This window comes from Guyanagaster necrorhizus, assembly GCF_019112545.1.
Source record: "Guyanagaster necrorhizus MCA 3950 unplaced genomic scaffold BT62scaffold_1, whole genome shotgun sequence".
Lineage (NCBI taxonomy): Eukaryota > Fungi > Basidiomycota > Agaricomycetes > Agaricales > Physalacriaceae > Guyanagaster > Guyanagaster necrorhizus.
The window spans coordinates 1,520,355-1,535,392 of record NW_025064880.1 but is presented as its reverse complement, the minus strand read 5'-3'; the positions used below and the strand labels follow the sequence as shown (position 1 = coordinate 1,535,392).

The window sequence follows — 15,038 nt, the reverse complement described above, 5'->3', positions numbered from 1 at the left end:
TGCACTGAGTGAGACTACCACGCGACTCATCATCACGCTTCCATGGCCAACACCACCGTCAGCGGCTCCTTCGCCATCCACGGCCAGAATCCACAAGTAGGCGCTCGTCACCATCCTGCACAGCGTGCTCATCATATTAGCATCTAGTCGAGACTGTCATCCGTAACCGAATTTACGAGTCCAATTACTGGAAAGAACATTGTTTTGCATTAACTGGTGAGCGCGAGCGTCGATCCAGTACGTCGTACTCACTGCGTCCTGTAGCCGAAAGCCTCATTGACAAGGCCATTGAACTGAAATATATTGGAGGTGTATACGGAAACCAGCGACCGACAGATTTTATGTGCCTCTTGTTAAAGTTGCTCCAGATCCAGCCTGAGAAAGAAATCCTCATTGAATATCTGCAGGCGGAGGATTTCAAGTACGTGGCTTTTCTCTTCTTCTTTCTTCTTCTTGGTGACTTTTACTTCAGATATCTACGGGCTCTGGCAGCAATGTACATCCGGATGACATTTCGCGCGGTGGAGGTGTACGATCTCCTCGAGCCACTGCTGAAGGACTACAGAAAATTACGGCTTCGGAACATGGGTACGCCCCATCATATATCTTGTTCTATATCTAAGTTTTTTTCAGCCGGCTACTCTCTTACATTCATTGACGAGTTCGCGGATTCGCTGCTAACAGAGGAACGCGTCTGCGATATTATTCTGCCACGGCTAGCGAAAAGACAGATCCTTGAAGAAAACGGAGACATTGGTCCCAGAAAGAGTCGCTTACTGGACGCAATGGAAGGCAAGAGCGACCGGGGAAGAAGCCGCAGCAGGAGCAGTAGCAGAACGAGTTCACGCTCACAAAGTCGGAGCAGGAGCTTGTCGTCTGCGGGTCGTTTCATTTCCAGAAGCCCTTCTCGTTCCCGGTCGGGTTCGCGGTCACCGTCCCCATTCCGGTCTCGTAGTAGAAGCATCTCTCCAGATCGTATGGAAACAGATTCGTGATGTATTAACAAGTGTACTATACTATCTTTTCTTCTGTTTGTCAAATCTCTGGTCTTTCCAGACACCAAGCTCCTTTGCGAGGACTTTCCACCTGTCTTCGATAAATGGTAGATTGCCAGCAGCATCCAGTGTCTGAGGTGCAATGTATCCACGATTTCGATAACGCCCGTACCAAACTTTCCGGGATAACTTAGTAGCTTGAAGACTGAATGATATGTTGATAACGTACTGATATCGTCACGACGCGTTGGAGCAGCCTCGATGCGATCCGTACGACCTTTCAGACAATCCCTCAATGACTGTGGGGTATAATACTTGCACACCACAGTGCCTCCTAGTTTCTCAATGGCGCTGACAGCTGTTTTGGATGCTCGGGCAGGGGTGATATAAATCTTGGACTTGAAATGCTCGGCACCCTGGTAATATCAATATAGATGGTCCTGATTCCGACAGCACAGAAACGTACATCGCCCAGGATCTTGACGCCGTCGTGGGCATCGTGTATGCATCCCGATAGCAGCAGCTCCCTTGCAGTGATAGGTTTTTCAGGACTCGACGTTATTCGTCCTTGATCAATCCAAAACTGAAGTCGTTCGAGATTCACTGGCGCCCATGTTTTGGTATTCCTGCAAAACGGGTGAACCACTCGAATGGACCGAAGATAAGGATACGCACTGATTGTAAAAGCCTCTCTTTGGAAATCGCCTTGTTATGGGAGTCTGACCACCTTCAAATCCTGGCTTGATACCTGGGCCGGAACGACTCTTCTGACCGTTGTTACCGCGTCCAGCCGTTCCTCCATGATTCGAGCCTTGGCCTCTTCCGACACGTTTTTGCTGAAGAAAGTCAGCTGCAAGTCAGAGCATTGGACCAAATTCGTACGTGATGCAACGATCCAGAGGCCGGTCCAATATTTCCCAAAGTCACTCGAGCTCTGGGGATCACCAAACGCGACGCCATAGAATTTGGAAGTAAGAGACAACAAAGTGAAAATTCCCACGGCCCTATTGGAAATTGTAAAACCGATCCCCAGCATTTGACTCCTTACGCGCCTTTGAGGTGTATCTTACATATTCTTGGAATAGCCTCGGCAGTTTCAACATACGGGAAAAGAATTTAGGGTCGATTTATCTGTTCGACTGGTGCCTATCATTTTCGCATGGCTCCGTTGCTTCGTCACTTTCTTCGGTAATGTCAGTGAGCTTTTCACAAATGTTGTTTCTTTACTCTATCTCACCTTGACTTTGATCCTCTTGAAGAGTGTGACCCCGAAACCCTTGACAAACGACGCAAATGGTGGCAATCCATGCGGTTGGTCTGCCGAGCGAGGTTATTTTCTCTACCACCCCCAGTTTCACAAGGGGGAGCCCATATCATTACCCTATGGAACCCCTCGTCCGTTTCCGGAGCCCGACTTGTCTGCCAAGTCTCCTCTTCTCTAGGCCTACAAGGAGAACCATTCTCTTGAGTACTACGGCGATTGCGGCGAGAATTATCTTTCCAGTAACATGCCGTCTGGATCTGCATGGGCCTCCTTCAGTCCCATGCACATCTAACTTTTGGTTCGTACACAGAGCAGCATTTGGTTTGTGCAAGACCGAGAGATGCAACTGATAGCCATCAAATTGCTTCATTGACACTTAACAGGATATTAAAGAGGGCAATACACTAGTGAACCATGCGCATGATGCTCACTATATCAGGAACTATCGCACTGCGGCCTTTCATCGGTCTGTGCGCCGCACAGGAGTACTTACCTATGCTTATATTGATTTCGACATCTCTGTCATATTTCCCCTTGACGTTCCACAATCTGAGTGCTGTCTTCCTTGCTGGAAGTCATGGGATGGCACAAACTATTGGGCTGTGCACGATACTGCCCAGGGAGAACCCGACTACGATCCTTTTGCCTTTGATGTCGCATTGCTTGGATTCCAATTGTGCCGGTCATTTTAGATTTGGGTAGTTTATGGCTTGTTCTATGATGCGACTGATTGTTCTTCTCCCCACAGCACGTGCTGCTCTACGCTCCTTTTCTTGCGCCCTTACTTGACGTGATGGTCACTCATGATTGCAAAAGATGATTCACTGCTGCACAGGCCTTGAAATTCTTCGAAGACATGTACCCATCACTCACCGAAGAACAGTTGCAAGCCTGCCCTCCAATGATACCTGATCCTGATGACCACGAAACCTTTGATAGGTGGAAAGGCTTGCCTGCTGATTCCTTAAAGTGATGGGCTTCGTACCCTCCACTACCGCTATCTACTAGTGCTCCGCTATCTATCCAAGTATCGTCGGATTCGTCGCGGCATCCTCTGGTTACGAGAGATGTACGCATTATATTTTAGACAATACTTCATGTCTTTGAGGCCTTGGCTGTCCTTCACCTAAGCTGTAATCTTGTATATAAATGATTAGACCAGTGCAATCACTACATAGCTTCAGCACCAGTAATGATCTCCGTGAATCTCAACCTCAGTAAGACCCCTTCAGATCGCTGAACCGCATGGCATCCAACAAAAGCGCCGGAAATTGGAAAATCTTTGTATATGAACTACAGAGTGAATCCAACCATATCTTCACAAGTAGTAAAACTGTTTTGTTGAACATGAGGTCGGGGGTCTTCGGTAGCAAGCCTGTCGCTGTACGAAGTCAAGAGACAAGTCTTGTTATGCGACAACGGAGCGCGACTTGGACGATTCAAGAGCCAAAAGATCCTATTTTGCTGGCATGTTGCATCATCATCAGCTTGCTCGTTTAGCTGAGCACAGGTAGGGAAAGTTAGAAACGGAGAGAGCAGAAAGGATAAAATAGCTGTTGCTTTGACATATAGTAGTATTTTGAGCAGGACGCAGGTGAGCATGTCACTTAAAACATGGCTAACGTCAGAAGTGTGCCCTGTTGGCAGGGTCATCTATTCCGACATCACGGGATCATCCGTTTCTTCAACTCGAACTCTGTTCCCAAAACTTCTGGCGTCTGCCCAGGAAAGATCTGAGCGGTCCGAAGCTTTGGAAATATCATTCATTTGTCGATAATGCTGCAGTTTCCTCCTGAAATCACCGCACAAATACTTGGGCATGTCAGTTGAACAGGCTGTATGTAGTACTCATGGCGATAACCAACCTTTTTTGTACAGTTGACTACCGAAGACCTCAAAATCTGTCGCTTGACTTGCAAAAATCTTGACGTTCTGGCGTTTCCTTTCGTATACAGCACCGTCCACGTACACCTCAACAGCATCGATCGCTATCAGCGAAATCTCTCCGTTCTTAAAGTCATTATAGCGCCTGAAACTGATGGCCGACATTTATCCATCGGGAAACACGTCAAGCAGCTCTGGATACACTCACATCCTGACAACGCTGGTAGACCCAAGCACCAAGCATTTTGGAATGGCATAATCAAGTCTCAGCGCCGCCTTGAGGAGCGGATTTACGCATCACTTCCTTTCATGGTGGCCTTGAAGAAGATCACGTGGGTTTTTGTGCTCTTTGTAAAAACGCGAAATATTGAATCCAAGCCCTTGAAGCTGGGACGTCACCCATCCTATCCCTCGACGCTTCATTGGCACTGTTATGCGTCTAGCTCCCCATAAACCAATGCCTGTTGACCTGAAATGCCATTGGAAGTGTCTTTCTCTCTTCACAGACATGACGCATATTCATAGCATTCTTCTTGACTGCTATACCTCCGCGGGGCTGGATTTACTACCAGACGTCATTGCAAGAAACCCCAAGTTGAAAATCCTTCGTATTCATATGTACAGTCCTCAAACCAGCGCCCAAGCCAACATGCAAGGCACTTTATCGCTCTCTATTCTATTCGCCAAAATTCCGCCAGGAACGGTCACTCATTTTGAGCAGCTTTCTGTCGGGGGCCTCCGTTTAGGTCCAAAATTGCCGCTTGCGCGCCTGCGACATCTCAAGGCCCTGAACCTCAATTTTTCTGATGAGAAGATTCCTAGGGACCTGTGGGACTTCTTGCGTGGAGAGGGTATCCGTCTGACGGAGCTGTGCGTGTGTTCCACGAGTTGTGCTTTGTTGGATTATCTCGGCTCTTATGAGGGCTTGGAGCGGTTAAAAATTCATACGAACGATAAGGATGCACATGCGGAGCAATTCTATCATGACGTCCTTCCAAAGCATGCGAGAACCATCGAGGAGCTGTGGGTTCATCCAAAGCGGTGTGCTGGACCCGTCTGGGGTCTAGACAAATACGTGCTGGACCAACTGTGTCGATGTCGTAACCTAACTGAGCTTCATATTCCAGTTGGTCTGCAGGGGGTGAGTGCCGCGGACGATGATGATGTCGTGGTAGGAGTTCTGCTGTCAGCTTATTTCTGTGATGCTGAGGGGAAACCTACAGACGCGTATGCTTAATATACTATCATCACTTCAATGGCCAGACCTTTATATCCTACGGTTTTTCTCTACCATGGATATTCCGGCGGGCGCCAGCTTCACGCAAGTCTGTAATCGTATCGCGACAGTGCGCTTCACGGCCTCCGTGAAATCTACAGAGATACCCGGTCCCGCAAGGCTCAGTCGTCTTCTCGTCTGCGTGGACAGTCATGCATACAAACTAGTTTGTACCGTAGATGAACACTCGAGGTATGTCTGGAGGTTCCGAATGGTCCAGTATTTGGATAAGTCCGATACACTTGGGAAAGTATTACAAGGTCGTCCTGGTACGTTGTCTCACTCTCTTTCTTCCAACTGGAACGATAGCCTGAAATCATTCTCAAGCCAGGGACCTTCCATTTTTCTATGCTACTCGCCTTTACAGGGAAGATGATGATGAGTAAACATCAAGAAGCCGATTCCTATGTTTTTATCTTCCTTTATAGCCCTTAGTTACAATAGTCATAGTGACTGCCAGGACAACGGCAAAGACCCAAAAGACCCTTCCCTGCTTAGTTTCTTCGCCGCCGCTCAAAAACCTGCGAAGGGGTAGGAAAGCGAGACCGACCAAGAAGTTTGCGATCCAGTTGAGAGAAAGTGCAATGGATGAGAGTGCAGAAACGGCATAGAACGGTGATACCTCTGGTATCATAACAAAAGGGATAGGTCCGAGTCCAACAGCGAAAGACATGACGAATGTGATGATGGCGATTGAAGCAGATGTCTTCCAGGTATAGTTTAAAGAGACACCAACTGTAATGAGGGAGAGAAGAGCGCCGAGAGTGGACAGAAGGAGGAGACGTTTGCGGCCCCATCGCTATGATACTGTTAGCCATACGAATATTGAAGAACTTGAAAGGAATACCTCAATCAGGACGATGGGCGGGAAGGTCATGAGAACATTTACGACAGTAATGCCGAGGCTAATGTAAGGGCCAAGGTCGGGAAGAGCGCTCGACAGGATATCGTTTGAATAGTAAAGCACCGCATTAATACCCGACACTTGCTGCGCGAGCATTGCCGACGAGACTACGAGTAATGGCACACGCAAGTCGGCAGGCGTTCGCAATAAAACATCTGGCACCGCAATAGGCGGCGTCTGGGCCTTGGCCCGCCTTTCCTCGACGTCGTCTGGCGCCTCGTTTAGGAGCGCTTCCCGGTCCTCTCCCGCCGATTCAACACGCCACAACCTTGCTTCCACAGCTGTCTCAAAATCATGGCGACCTCTTGCACCCAGCCAACGGGGGCTCTCCACGATCCCGCCACTCAGTACGACTTGCGTGACGGCGACTGCGAATGAAAATCCAAAGACGTACCTCCACGTCGTCGGCGCCGCCAAGTTCAGCCCAAGTAGCTGCGTGCCGAATATGCCCAGCACGATCCCAAGCTGGGTGAGCACACCCAACGTTCCCTTGATCTTAGCAGGTGCTATCTCTGCGATGTATATCGGCGCAACGCAGAGCCCAAGGCCTGCACTGACGCCTACGAATAGCCGCCCAATGAAAAGTGCAGGCACTCCCGCAGCAAGCCCCATAATAGCGGTACCCAGCGCCATTACAGCCCCACTCACGTTGGCAGCAAACTTGCGGCCGTACTTGTCGGTAAGAATGTTCGCAAACAGACTCCCCAGGAGCCCGCCTAGCGTGAAAGACGCGGTGACTGCGCTGAATGCGAATTCTGTCATTGGAAGGCATGTTGGCAACGACGACGGTAACGATTTCGAGTGTGGAGGAGAACAAGTTATCACGGCATGCAGCTGATTCAGTACTGAGATATGGTACCCGTACTGGAATGGTATTATCGTTATCCATAGGCAGACGAGCCATCCGTAGAATGTGAACATCGTGGTCCAGTAGAGGAAGTGATTAGATTAGATCAACATTTCGACATTATCTTATCCTTTCGTTTGTAATTTCGTGTACCCGTCCCTCAGAGAATATAGAAAAAGTAAGAATATTTCGCACATTTTCCATCTTTTTCAGCTTTTCAGTCTTCCAGCCTGAATGGAAGGGCAAGAGTTGGTACGACGACAGAGGGGACTAGTATTCGACGTTTTGGGAGCCTTACTTCTACTCTCAACTTAGCCTTGTGAGGAGCAAGCAAAGCTCCCTCGTCGTGCCATTATCAGCTCGTTATTTAACAGCCTCGAGGTGAAAATTGTTTTCTTCGAGTGCGTCCTCGAGTTTAACGGATACCCCGACGGCATAGAGGTCTGTCATGTAATGACAAACGCAGCAGAGAGCAGGTCGCTGTAGTAAGATTTCAACTTTGTCGATTCTTCGTTGCAAGATTGATTTCAATTTTTTAAATTCGGCATGATGCTTGGACTCTTGTGGCTGATACGAAAGCTTGGCCAACAAATCTAATTCTTTGAAGCGCTAAGCGTAACCGATCTTGATCACTTTGTTCACTATGGTTTGACTAGATTGAATGCAATCCTTCTGAGCATTGTGACGCCGAAACTCTACACTTACGATGCGAATGGTGTTAATCCATGCGTGGCTAGTTCGCCGAGCGAGGCTACAATCTGTATTTCCGACAAATAATTGGCAAAATATATGAGGCAATGTGTGATCCCCCGTTTACATTCATTTCTTCTGACTGATCTGAGGCGTCAGAGGAATCATCCTTTCCCTACGCGTTCAGAGGAGGCGATTCTTTCGAATGTGGAGAAGGACACGATACATGTCTCTCAAGTGAAGAGCCTGACACTGTGAGTGGCGCAATTCTACTTTCATGATTTCCATTTAAGTAATCTTTGGTTAATGTGCAGGCTGCCGTCTGGTATGCACAGGACGCCGAGAGGGGTTAGTGGCAAGGTCGTAAAGAAAGACACCGAAGAGGATCGAATTATGCACCTTATTCACGAGGAGCAATCAAAGTCGTTACCACTTAACGGCGTGGTCTCCGTGCTGGATGTCCTCAATGCAGATTTTGCGGTTATGTCCAAGTAGGTCCCGCTTCTGGTAAAGAAAAATCGGATTGGGTTTATTCAAGCTCTTAGGTGGTCAGTCCCGCTTAGGTGTGACCGCTGGTTTCCATCTTTGCACAGGGTTCTCCGCGTGATACTTTTAACAGAAGAAATAAGGTGAGATCTATGAACGAGCGTGAGTAAGTAAGTATCAGACACGGTAAGGTATACGTACCTCAGTCGGGCACAGCGAAGGTGAAACGACTGGGGTACCTGGGTAACGACGGCTGGACTATATAGTGATCGAGAAAGGACAGGAGGTAAGTAAGTATATATAGAGAGTAAGATTGAAGAAAAGATAACGGGTATACGATATGGATATCCTGCAACAGATACACTGCTTATTGAAGGTGTGTCTATTTCTCACGTTAGGGTGTCCAATCATCGCCGATGTGTTTAGGGTCTTGTCTGGCTTCATGAACGAAGAATTGTTCATAGAGTGCGTAATATCTGTTTTGTTCTCTCATTTACTCATCCATATTGTTCCACCGACAGGATTCTAAACGGTTTAATAAGTTCATGAATTTTGCGTGTGGTGACCGCTGGAATCACTCTTCTTCTGGACGCAGGTCTCCAGAGATACTTCTGTCGTGGGGGCATGTTAACATAATGGTTACTTTGACTATAGCATAGCCATCGTGTTTCCTCGAGTGCCGTCTTCCATACTGGAAACCGTGGGACGGTACTGATAATTGGCATGTGTATGATACTGCACAAGGAGAACACGATTATGAACCATTCGCCTTCAACGTCGCACCACTCGGATTTCAGTTCTACCAGACCTTCCAGGTTTTTGGATCACGTTTAGTTGCTCTCTTTGACTAATCTGTCACCTTACAGCACTTGTCCTTATCCTCTTATATGCCTTTTCTTGCCCTCTGTTTGACATGATGCTTACTCAGGATGTCAAGAAGCGTTTCACGGCTAGGAAGGCCTTACTATTTTTTGAAGATATATACTCGCTACTCAGTGCGGTGCAGTTGGAGGAAACTAGTCAGAAATATACGAAAGCTATGATCGGAAGGCAAAACTCACCTCTCGACGTCGTACAGCGATGGGCCCACTACCGAAAACCCCGATCCCTTGGTCAATGAAACTGCTTCGCTACTTATATGGCGTAATTGAATTCACCCTGCGGTTGTGCACATGTAGAGGTTTGCCAATGGCTTCCGATTTCAGGCGCTTTGCTGGATAGCATACGGTCCTTCAAGAGCAGCAGTCTGAAGGGCTCTTGCTGAGATTGAGATTCACCATAGTTGTTACTAAATATATACAGTAGTTACAGCTTACTCGTTTATATTCAGGAATCCAGCTCAGGTAAAGGATAACCAAGCTCTCAACGATGTGAAGTAATAAGATACATACAGTTCTCGTAACCAGAGGATGCCGCGACGAATCCGACGATACTTGGATAGATAGCGGAGCACTAGTAGATAGCGGTAGTGGAGGGTACGAAGCCCATCACTTTAAGGAATCAGCAGGCAAGCCTTTCCACCTATCAAAGGTTTCGTGGTCATCAGGATCAGGTATCATTGGAGGGCAGGCTTGCAACTGTTCTTCGGTGAGTGATGGGTACATGTCTTCGAAGAATTTCAAGGCCTGTGCAGCAGTGAATCATCTTTTGCAATCATGAGTGACCATCACGTCAAGTAAGGGCGCAAGAAAAGGAGCGTAGAGCAGCACGTGCTGTGGGGAGAAGAACAATCAGTCGCATCATAGAACAAGCCATAAACTACCCAAATCTAAAATGACCGGCACAATTGGAATCCAAGCAATGCGACATCAAAGGCAAAAGGATCGTAGTCGGGTTCTCCCTGGGCAGTATCGTGCACAGCCCAATAGTTTGTGCCATCCCATGACTTCCAGCAAGGAAGACAGCACTCAGATTGTGGAACGTCAAGGGGAAATATGACAGAGATGTCGAAATCAATATAAGCATAGGTAAGTACTCCTGTGCGGCGCACAGACCGATGAAAGGCCGCAGTGCGATAGTTCCTGATATAGTGAGCATCATGCGCATGGTTCACTAGTGTATTGCCCTCTTTAATATCCTGTTAAGTGTCAATGAAGCAATTTGATGGCTATCAGTTGCATCTCTCGGTCTTGCACAAACCAAATGCTGCTCTGTGTACGAACCAAAAGTTAGATGTGCATGGGACTGAAGGAGGCCCATGCAGATCCAGACGGCATGTTACTGGAAAGATAATTCTCGCCGCAATCGCCGTAGTACTCAAGAGAATGGTTCTCCTTGTAGGCCTAGAGAAGAGGAGACTTGGCAGACAAGTCGGGCTCCGGAAACGGACGAGGGGTTCCATAGGGTAATGATATGGGCTCCCCCTTGTGAAACTGGGGGTGGTAGAGAAAATAACCTCGCTCGGCAGACCAACCGCATGGATTGCCACCATTTGCGTCGTTTGTCAAGGGTTTCGGGGTCACACTCTTCAAGAGGATCAAAGTCAAGGTGAGATAGAGTAAAGAAACAACATTTGTGAAAAGCTCACTGACATTACCGAAGAAAGTGACGAAGCAACGGAGCCATGCGAAAATTCATTGCTATTCCTCACAATTCCCCTTCGAACTTTGGTACCGCCGAGTTACCTCCGAGCATTACGACCGCGAAATATTGAAGAAACAACGCGAATGGTGGCAATCTATATGTCGCTAGTTTGCCCAACGAGATTATACGAGACCATGTCACGATGTGATCCTCTTGAATCATGTGCCTTCACGTTGAAGAAACAATCTGAGACCATTCATTTGGAAGAGCAAGACCAATTCACCTGGGCTGACTTTCCAATTACTTACTGGCACATCAAATATCCCCAGAGGACGGAATGAATCTGAAGATGTACGACGAATTCTCTTTTAGTAACGTACGGATTAATTTGAGTCCACAACGATGCACGGAGACATAGGGAATTTCGCCATGCGAACTGCGGAAGTTGTGTGCATTGTGTGGGAGCCCTAAACCGTATCGTTTCTATACATCTACAGACGCAGAATTCGATAACTCTGGCGTCCTCAGGACTATCCAAAGTCAAGAAGAATCGTAGAAGCTTGACGTTTGGCCATTGATGTGTCGCGAGCGTATCGAGAATTAGGGTCTGTAGTGCTCACGTCAGCCCTAAGAAAGCCGAAACCAAACCAAGATTCCTTACGACGACATTTTCAGGGCCCGTTACGTTCGCGTTGCACACCGATCGGGATACGGATATCGGTTAGGCCATTGCAGCAACTCCTCCAGCACGTATATGTCTAGACCCCAGAAGGTCTCAGACCAATGAAATGGAAGAACCCATAACAAGGTGATGGTTGCTGGCATGCCTTGGAAGAAGGACATAGCAGAATTTCTGCGCATCACCATTGTTGCCGCGGATCTTCATCGCTCCAGACCCTCATAAGAGCCGATATAGTTCAACAGTGTCGTTTGCGCCATGACGCACACAGATATCCGATAGATGGATCCAGGAGCTGCACAGTGAGTCCCATGGGACATCGTCATAGAAAAATATTACATCCAACACCTGAGATTCTGCAAATGAGCAACCGGTATATGCTCTTCCAGACTGAAGCCTCCGATGAGAATTAGCTGCTCCAATTGGGAGACTGCTCCCGAAGGAAATTCGGAAAAGATACACCAGAACGGTGGCACCACGGTGCTGCCGGTATCGTCCGAACAATACATGTTAATATAGAAAACCTTCAAGCCGTGATTGTTCGCGATTAGTTCATACAGCAGATTTCTAGGTCTCCAGAAGGCGGAATAAGCGTGAATGAGCGTGCTATGAATACGGATCAGGACTGGAAACCAAATATATGACAGTGTCAATGAAGTGTTGACAGGTAGGACGGATAAGATGCCAACTTGAAGCGCTTGAAATTAACGATATGTCCATTATTAGAAAGCTTGATACTTTGGTCTGATTTGAGCACCATCGATGTGCGAGTGTATCCAAAGATGCTTGACATATTTCCTGATAGACGAACGGTGGATACAGCTTTGAGAACGGCGAGGCTTTGCTGATAAAGATCGATGCAGTTGAGGTAAACATGAATGGTCGTGTATACGAAAGGATATGTAAGAGTATTGAAATGTCTAGCGAGGCGCCTTTATCTCTTTGATGTTAGTTGTCGGCACCGAGCAAAGAACGGTTTAACAAACATCTCGAAGTATTTCTTGGACGACTTCTGGAGGCAAGAGCGGCATTTTGGGAGGAGTTTTCTTTCTGCTTAGTAGTAGGCACTCAGTCAGTCGACCCAATTTGGACGTCACGAGACGATGATCATGATACGCGACACAGTGTGACGCGTGTCCAGCAAACCGGGTCTCGTTTCTCTCCTACCACCATTACCATCCAGGGAGACAACGGTCACCACCTTTGTTGCATATCTAGTCAACAGCCTTCTCCCTGCTGCGACTAACTATTATTGAATCCGACATGGTTGTGGATGAACCACAATTTCTGCGTGTCGTATCGTCTTGTCTACCCGAAGAGCTGTCCCAAAAACTGAAGAATCTGTCGAAATCTTCTCCGGAAGCAGAGATTATTCTCGATGATGTGATACGATTCGTTAGTGGCGCAGAATCCAGAACAGGCGGGTCTGACGGGGGTTGGCTCGAGAAACAGGGAGCAGTGAAGAAAGGTCTTGATGAGCTGCTTCGCCCTGCTGATCTCAAACGTCGACGAGACGCAGAAGGCGACATCATGCAGACTTCAAAACGACCCAAGCTAGACCACGACGATGCTTCTGATGGACCCCATCGGTTTACCCTCCATTCTGTATCTACGACATCACCGGTACGCAAAAAAGTCGACATCGTCATCCATCATTCCGTCGTCAGATTTGTTGTTCCAGCATCACAGGCTGCAGAAGCTGTCGTCCCACTTTCACAGCTTAGTCGAGCGTTTATCCTGCCAACGCGCGGAAAGACGAAACCTCACTGGACAGTGGTTATTATATCTACAAACACAACTGAAAAAGGAGCGTCTTCCCCACAGATCATTTTTGGTCTCGACGCCTCCGCTCCAAGCCCACTGTCGACGACAGATTCTACCTCAGTGAAGAAGGTACTGAAGAAGGGTGATCCAACACTGCCAGCTATTAAAGATTTTCTCTCCTATTTACGGGTGCCCATTCTCCAACCTAGCACCGATGTGTTCAAAAGTGCTTGCACTAAAGGCTCTGACGGTTGCCCGGGGATCGAAGCTTATTTGGGTGCAAAGGTCGGCAGTCTGTGGTTCATGAAGGAGGGTATCTTGTGGGGCGAGTCGAAACCTTGCGAGTTCTGGCCTGTCGAAGACTTGATGGGAAAAACAGACGGCCTAAAGATGATCAGTGCGACGGGAAGGACGTGTACCTTGATTCTGATGCGCCGGAGCACGGGGGACCCGGAAGAGGAAGAGGAAGACACTGGCGAAGAAACAGCTTTTAGCTTGATTGATGGTAAGGAGCAAGATGGGATCAATCAGTGGGTAAAGCGATTTCAGAGTGCTTTTGGGAAGAAGAAAGGCGAAGGGAGTCGGCCGGCGTCGCTGCCTGCGACGGGCAAAATGACAATAATGCAGATAGGGGACGAGTCAGATGAGGACGATGAGGATTTCAAGGATGAAGAGCAGGAGGAGGAGGAGGAAGTGACGTCTGATTCCAGTGACGGGGAAGGAGGCGGCAGCGGCGGTGATATGGGAAGTGAAGAAGACAAGGACGCTCAAGGATCAAACAATGAAGATGCCAGCGGCGATGAAGACGAAGGAGTGTTGAAAGAAGAGAATCATCCACTACTCCGGCCTGGTGCCATGCCCCGCATGTCGCGTGCCGCCATTGATATGGTGGTTGGTATGGTCGAAGAAGACATGCTTGGCGGCGACGAAGATGAAGAAGACGAACTTGACGACTGAAAGGTGCCACTTTTGAATTATGTACTCATTGTTTCATCGACCTTGTCCTTCAGTAGATGTATTCATACTGAATTATGGTGCTGCAAACGTTGCTTGCACAAATTTGCCGTGCCGGTGACCCTCTTCTGTGGAGCGGCGGCAGGACAAGGAGCGCCCATACAATGACTGAATTGCCTCCGTTCGTCAAAGTAAAGTAAAGTGATAGTATCTGCTACTTGAGAACCGGGGCAGGCGCCGTCCGAATAACACAAAATAAGCGCCGCCAGTCTTGATCGCGACGCCAACTAGTATTCGTCGCTGTCCTCGACGATGACTACAACAGTTTGCTCTGCAGTAAGCGCAAACCCCCCACTCTCAATTTGGGCATCAGCTGTAGGTGTTTCTCACAGGTCATGACGCTTCCTTTCATTCATCTTACGTCGTTGTGCAGCCAACTGGCAAACTATTGATACATCCACGATGATATTTCCGGCTGAGATGTTAGTTGATTATGTTCGCGTTCATCAGCGATCGAAAGGGATGAATATTGGGTGCAATCCTCCAGGATACCTTACAAAGGATTACATTGATAGCCATATAGAGCCATATACAACTAAGTTCTCGTTCTCTAGTTCTACCGCGTGCACCGAAATCTGTCCTTGTACAGATCTCAATATCACGACATGGCAATGGGATAAACTCAGGAACTCAAAGTGGGATGGCTGCTTAAATATATATTATTTCGCTTATTTGTCGCTCATTTGATGGATCGTGGTTTCTTATGGACTGC

The 15,038-nt window shown here is 47.9% G+C and overlaps 8 protein-coding genes across 8 annotated transcripts; 6 read left to right on the top strand and 2 right to left on the bottom strand.

Annotated features, from left to right (window-relative positions):
- The first annotated feature begins 27 nt into the window (after window positions 1–27).
- Window positions 28–1,085, top strand: BT62DRAFT_925480 (PRP38-domain-containing protein). The gene is made up of 5 exons (XM_043184822.1): window positions 28–96; window positions 141–216; window positions 265–421; window positions 473–588; window positions 634–1,085. Exons 1-5 carry the CDS (start codon window positions 43–45, stop codon window positions 993–995), a joined length of 765 nt encoding a protein of 254 aa, XP_043046438.1. The 5' UTR covers window positions 28–42; the 3' UTR covers window positions 996–1,085.
- BT62DRAFT_940127 (ribosomal protein L15) lies at window positions 886–2,169 on the bottom strand. Its single transcript, XM_043187740.1, has 6 exons — window positions 2,048–2,169; window positions 1,878–1,999; window positions 1,671–1,831; window positions 1,462–1,621; window positions 1,225–1,411; window positions 886–1,171 (listed from the first exon to the last, which is right to left on the bottom strand). Exons 2-6 carry the CDS (start codon window positions 1,953–1,955, stop codon window positions 1,017–1,019), a joined length of 741 nt encoding a protein of 246 aa, XP_043046437.1. The 5' UTR covers window positions 1,956–1,999; window positions 2,048–2,169; the 3' UTR covers window positions 886–1,016.
- BT62DRAFT_1070640 (uncharacterized protein) lies at window positions 2,100–2,951 on the top strand (the record flags this gene model as incomplete). Its single annotated transcript, XM_043178683.1, has 3 exons — window positions 2,100–2,188; window positions 2,255–2,561; window positions 2,643–2,951. The coding sequence occupies exons 2-3, from the start codon at window positions 2,289–2,291 to the stop codon at window positions 2,949–2,951; spliced, it is 582 nt and encodes a 193-aa protein (XP_043046436.1). The 5' UTR covers window positions 2,100–2,188; window positions 2,255–2,288.
- A 922-nt stretch (window positions 2,952–3,873) lies between these two features.
- On the top strand, window positions 3,874–5,805 carry BT62DRAFT_998953 (uncharacterized protein; the record flags this gene model as incomplete). The annotated part of the gene is made up of 6 exons (XM_043190763.1): window positions 3,874–3,975; window positions 4,045–4,080; window positions 4,138–4,475; window positions 4,531–5,314; window positions 5,367–5,688; window positions 5,747–5,805. 6 exons carry the CDS (start codon window positions 3,874–3,876, stop codon window positions 5,803–5,805), a joined length of 1,641 nt encoding a protein of 546 aa, XP_043046435.1.
- A 26-nt stretch (window positions 5,806–5,831) lies between these two features.
- Window positions 5,832–7,244, bottom strand: BT62DRAFT_977437 (general substrate transporter; the record flags this gene model as incomplete). Its single annotated transcript, XM_043189275.1, has 2 exons — window positions 5,832–6,218; window positions 6,267–7,244. 2 exons carry the CDS (start codon window positions 7,242–7,244, stop codon window positions 5,832–5,834), a joined length of 1,365 nt encoding a protein of 454 aa, XP_043046434.1.
- A 160-nt stretch (window positions 7,245–7,404) lies between these two features.
- On the top strand, window positions 7,405–8,632 carry BT62DRAFT_1070637 (uncharacterized protein; the record flags this gene model as incomplete). Its single annotated transcript, XM_043178682.1, has 5 exons — window positions 7,405–7,422; window positions 7,486–7,611; window positions 8,020–8,114; window positions 8,175–8,351; window positions 8,406–8,632. The coding sequence occupies 5 exons, from the start codon at window positions 7,405–7,407 to the stop codon at window positions 8,491–8,493; spliced, it is 504 nt and encodes a 167-aa protein (XP_043046433.1). The 3' UTR covers window positions 8,494–8,632.
- On the top strand, window positions 8,591–9,093 carry BT62DRAFT_36065 (uncharacterized protein). The gene is made up of 3 exons (XM_043180627.1): window positions 8,591–8,722; window positions 8,773–8,811; window positions 8,868–9,093. Exons 1-3 carry the CDS (start codon window positions 8,687–8,689, stop codon window positions 9,003–9,005), a joined length of 213 nt encoding a protein of 70 aa, XP_043046432.1. The 5' UTR covers window positions 8,591–8,686; the 3' UTR covers window positions 9,006–9,093.
- A 3,606-nt stretch (window positions 9,094–12,699) lies between these two features.
- Window positions 12,700–14,386, top strand: BT62DRAFT_925475 (uncharacterized protein). Its single transcript, XM_043184821.1, has 2 exons — window positions 12,700–13,183; window positions 13,216–14,386. Exons 1-2 carry the CDS (start codon window positions 13,116–13,118, stop codon window positions 14,267–14,269), a joined length of 1,122 nt encoding a protein of 373 aa, XP_043046431.1. The 5' UTR covers window positions 12,700–13,115; the 3' UTR covers window positions 14,270–14,386.
- The last annotated feature ends 652 nt before the right edge of the window (window positions 14,387–15,038 follow it).

What these genes read in the sequence shown, in the direction of transcription:
- BT62DRAFT_925480 (XM_043184822.1), top strand. Translation starts at nt 43, where the DNA reads ATGGCCAACACCACCGTCAGCGGCTCCTTCGCCATCCACGGCCAGAAT. An exon ending in CTGCAGGCGGAGGATTTCAA is followed by an intron (nt 422 to 472) that starts GTACGTGGCTTT and finishes CTTTTACTTCAG; the next exon opens with ATATCTACGGGCTCTGGCAG. An exon ending in ATTACGGCTTCGGAACATGG is followed by an intron (nt 589 to 633) that starts GTACGCCCCATC and finishes AGTTTTTTTCAG; the next exon opens with CCGGCTACTCTCTTACATTC.
- BT62DRAFT_925475 (XM_043184821.1), top strand. Translation starts at nt 13,116, where the DNA reads ATGCTTCTGATGGACCCCATCGGTTTACCCTCCATTCTGTATCTACGA. An exon ending in CATCACCGGTACGCAAAAAA is followed by an intron (nt 13,184 to 13,215) that starts GTCGACATCGTC and finishes TTCCGTCGTCAG; the next exon opens with ATTTGTTGTTCCAGCATCAC.
- BT62DRAFT_36065 (XM_043180627.1), top strand. Translation starts at nt 8,687, where the DNA reads ATGGATATCCTGCAACAGATACACTGCTTATTGAAG. An exon ending in AGATACACTGCTTATTGAAG is followed by an intron (nt 8,723 to 8,772) that starts GTGTGTCTATTT and finishes CGATGTGTTTAG; the next exon opens with GGTCTTGTCTGGCTTCATGA. An exon ending in AACGAAGAATTGTTCATAGA is followed by an intron (nt 8,812 to 8,867) that starts GTGCGTAATATC and finishes TTCCACCGACAG; the next exon opens with GATTCTAAACGGTTTAATAA.
- BT62DRAFT_940127 (XM_043187740.1), bottom strand. Translation starts at nt 1,955, where the DNA reads ATGGCGTCGCGTTTGGTGATCCCCAGAGCTCGAGTGACTTTGGGAAAT. An exon ending in GCGTCAAGATCCTGGGCGAT is followed by an intron (nt 1,412 to 1,461) that starts GTACGTTTCTGT and finishes TGATATTACCAG; the next exon opens with GGTGCCGAGCATTTCAAGTC. An exon ending in AACGCGTCGTGACGATATCA is followed by an intron (nt 1,172 to 1,224) that starts GTACGTTATCAA and finishes TATCCCGGAAAG; the next exon opens with TTTGGTACGGGCGTTATCGA.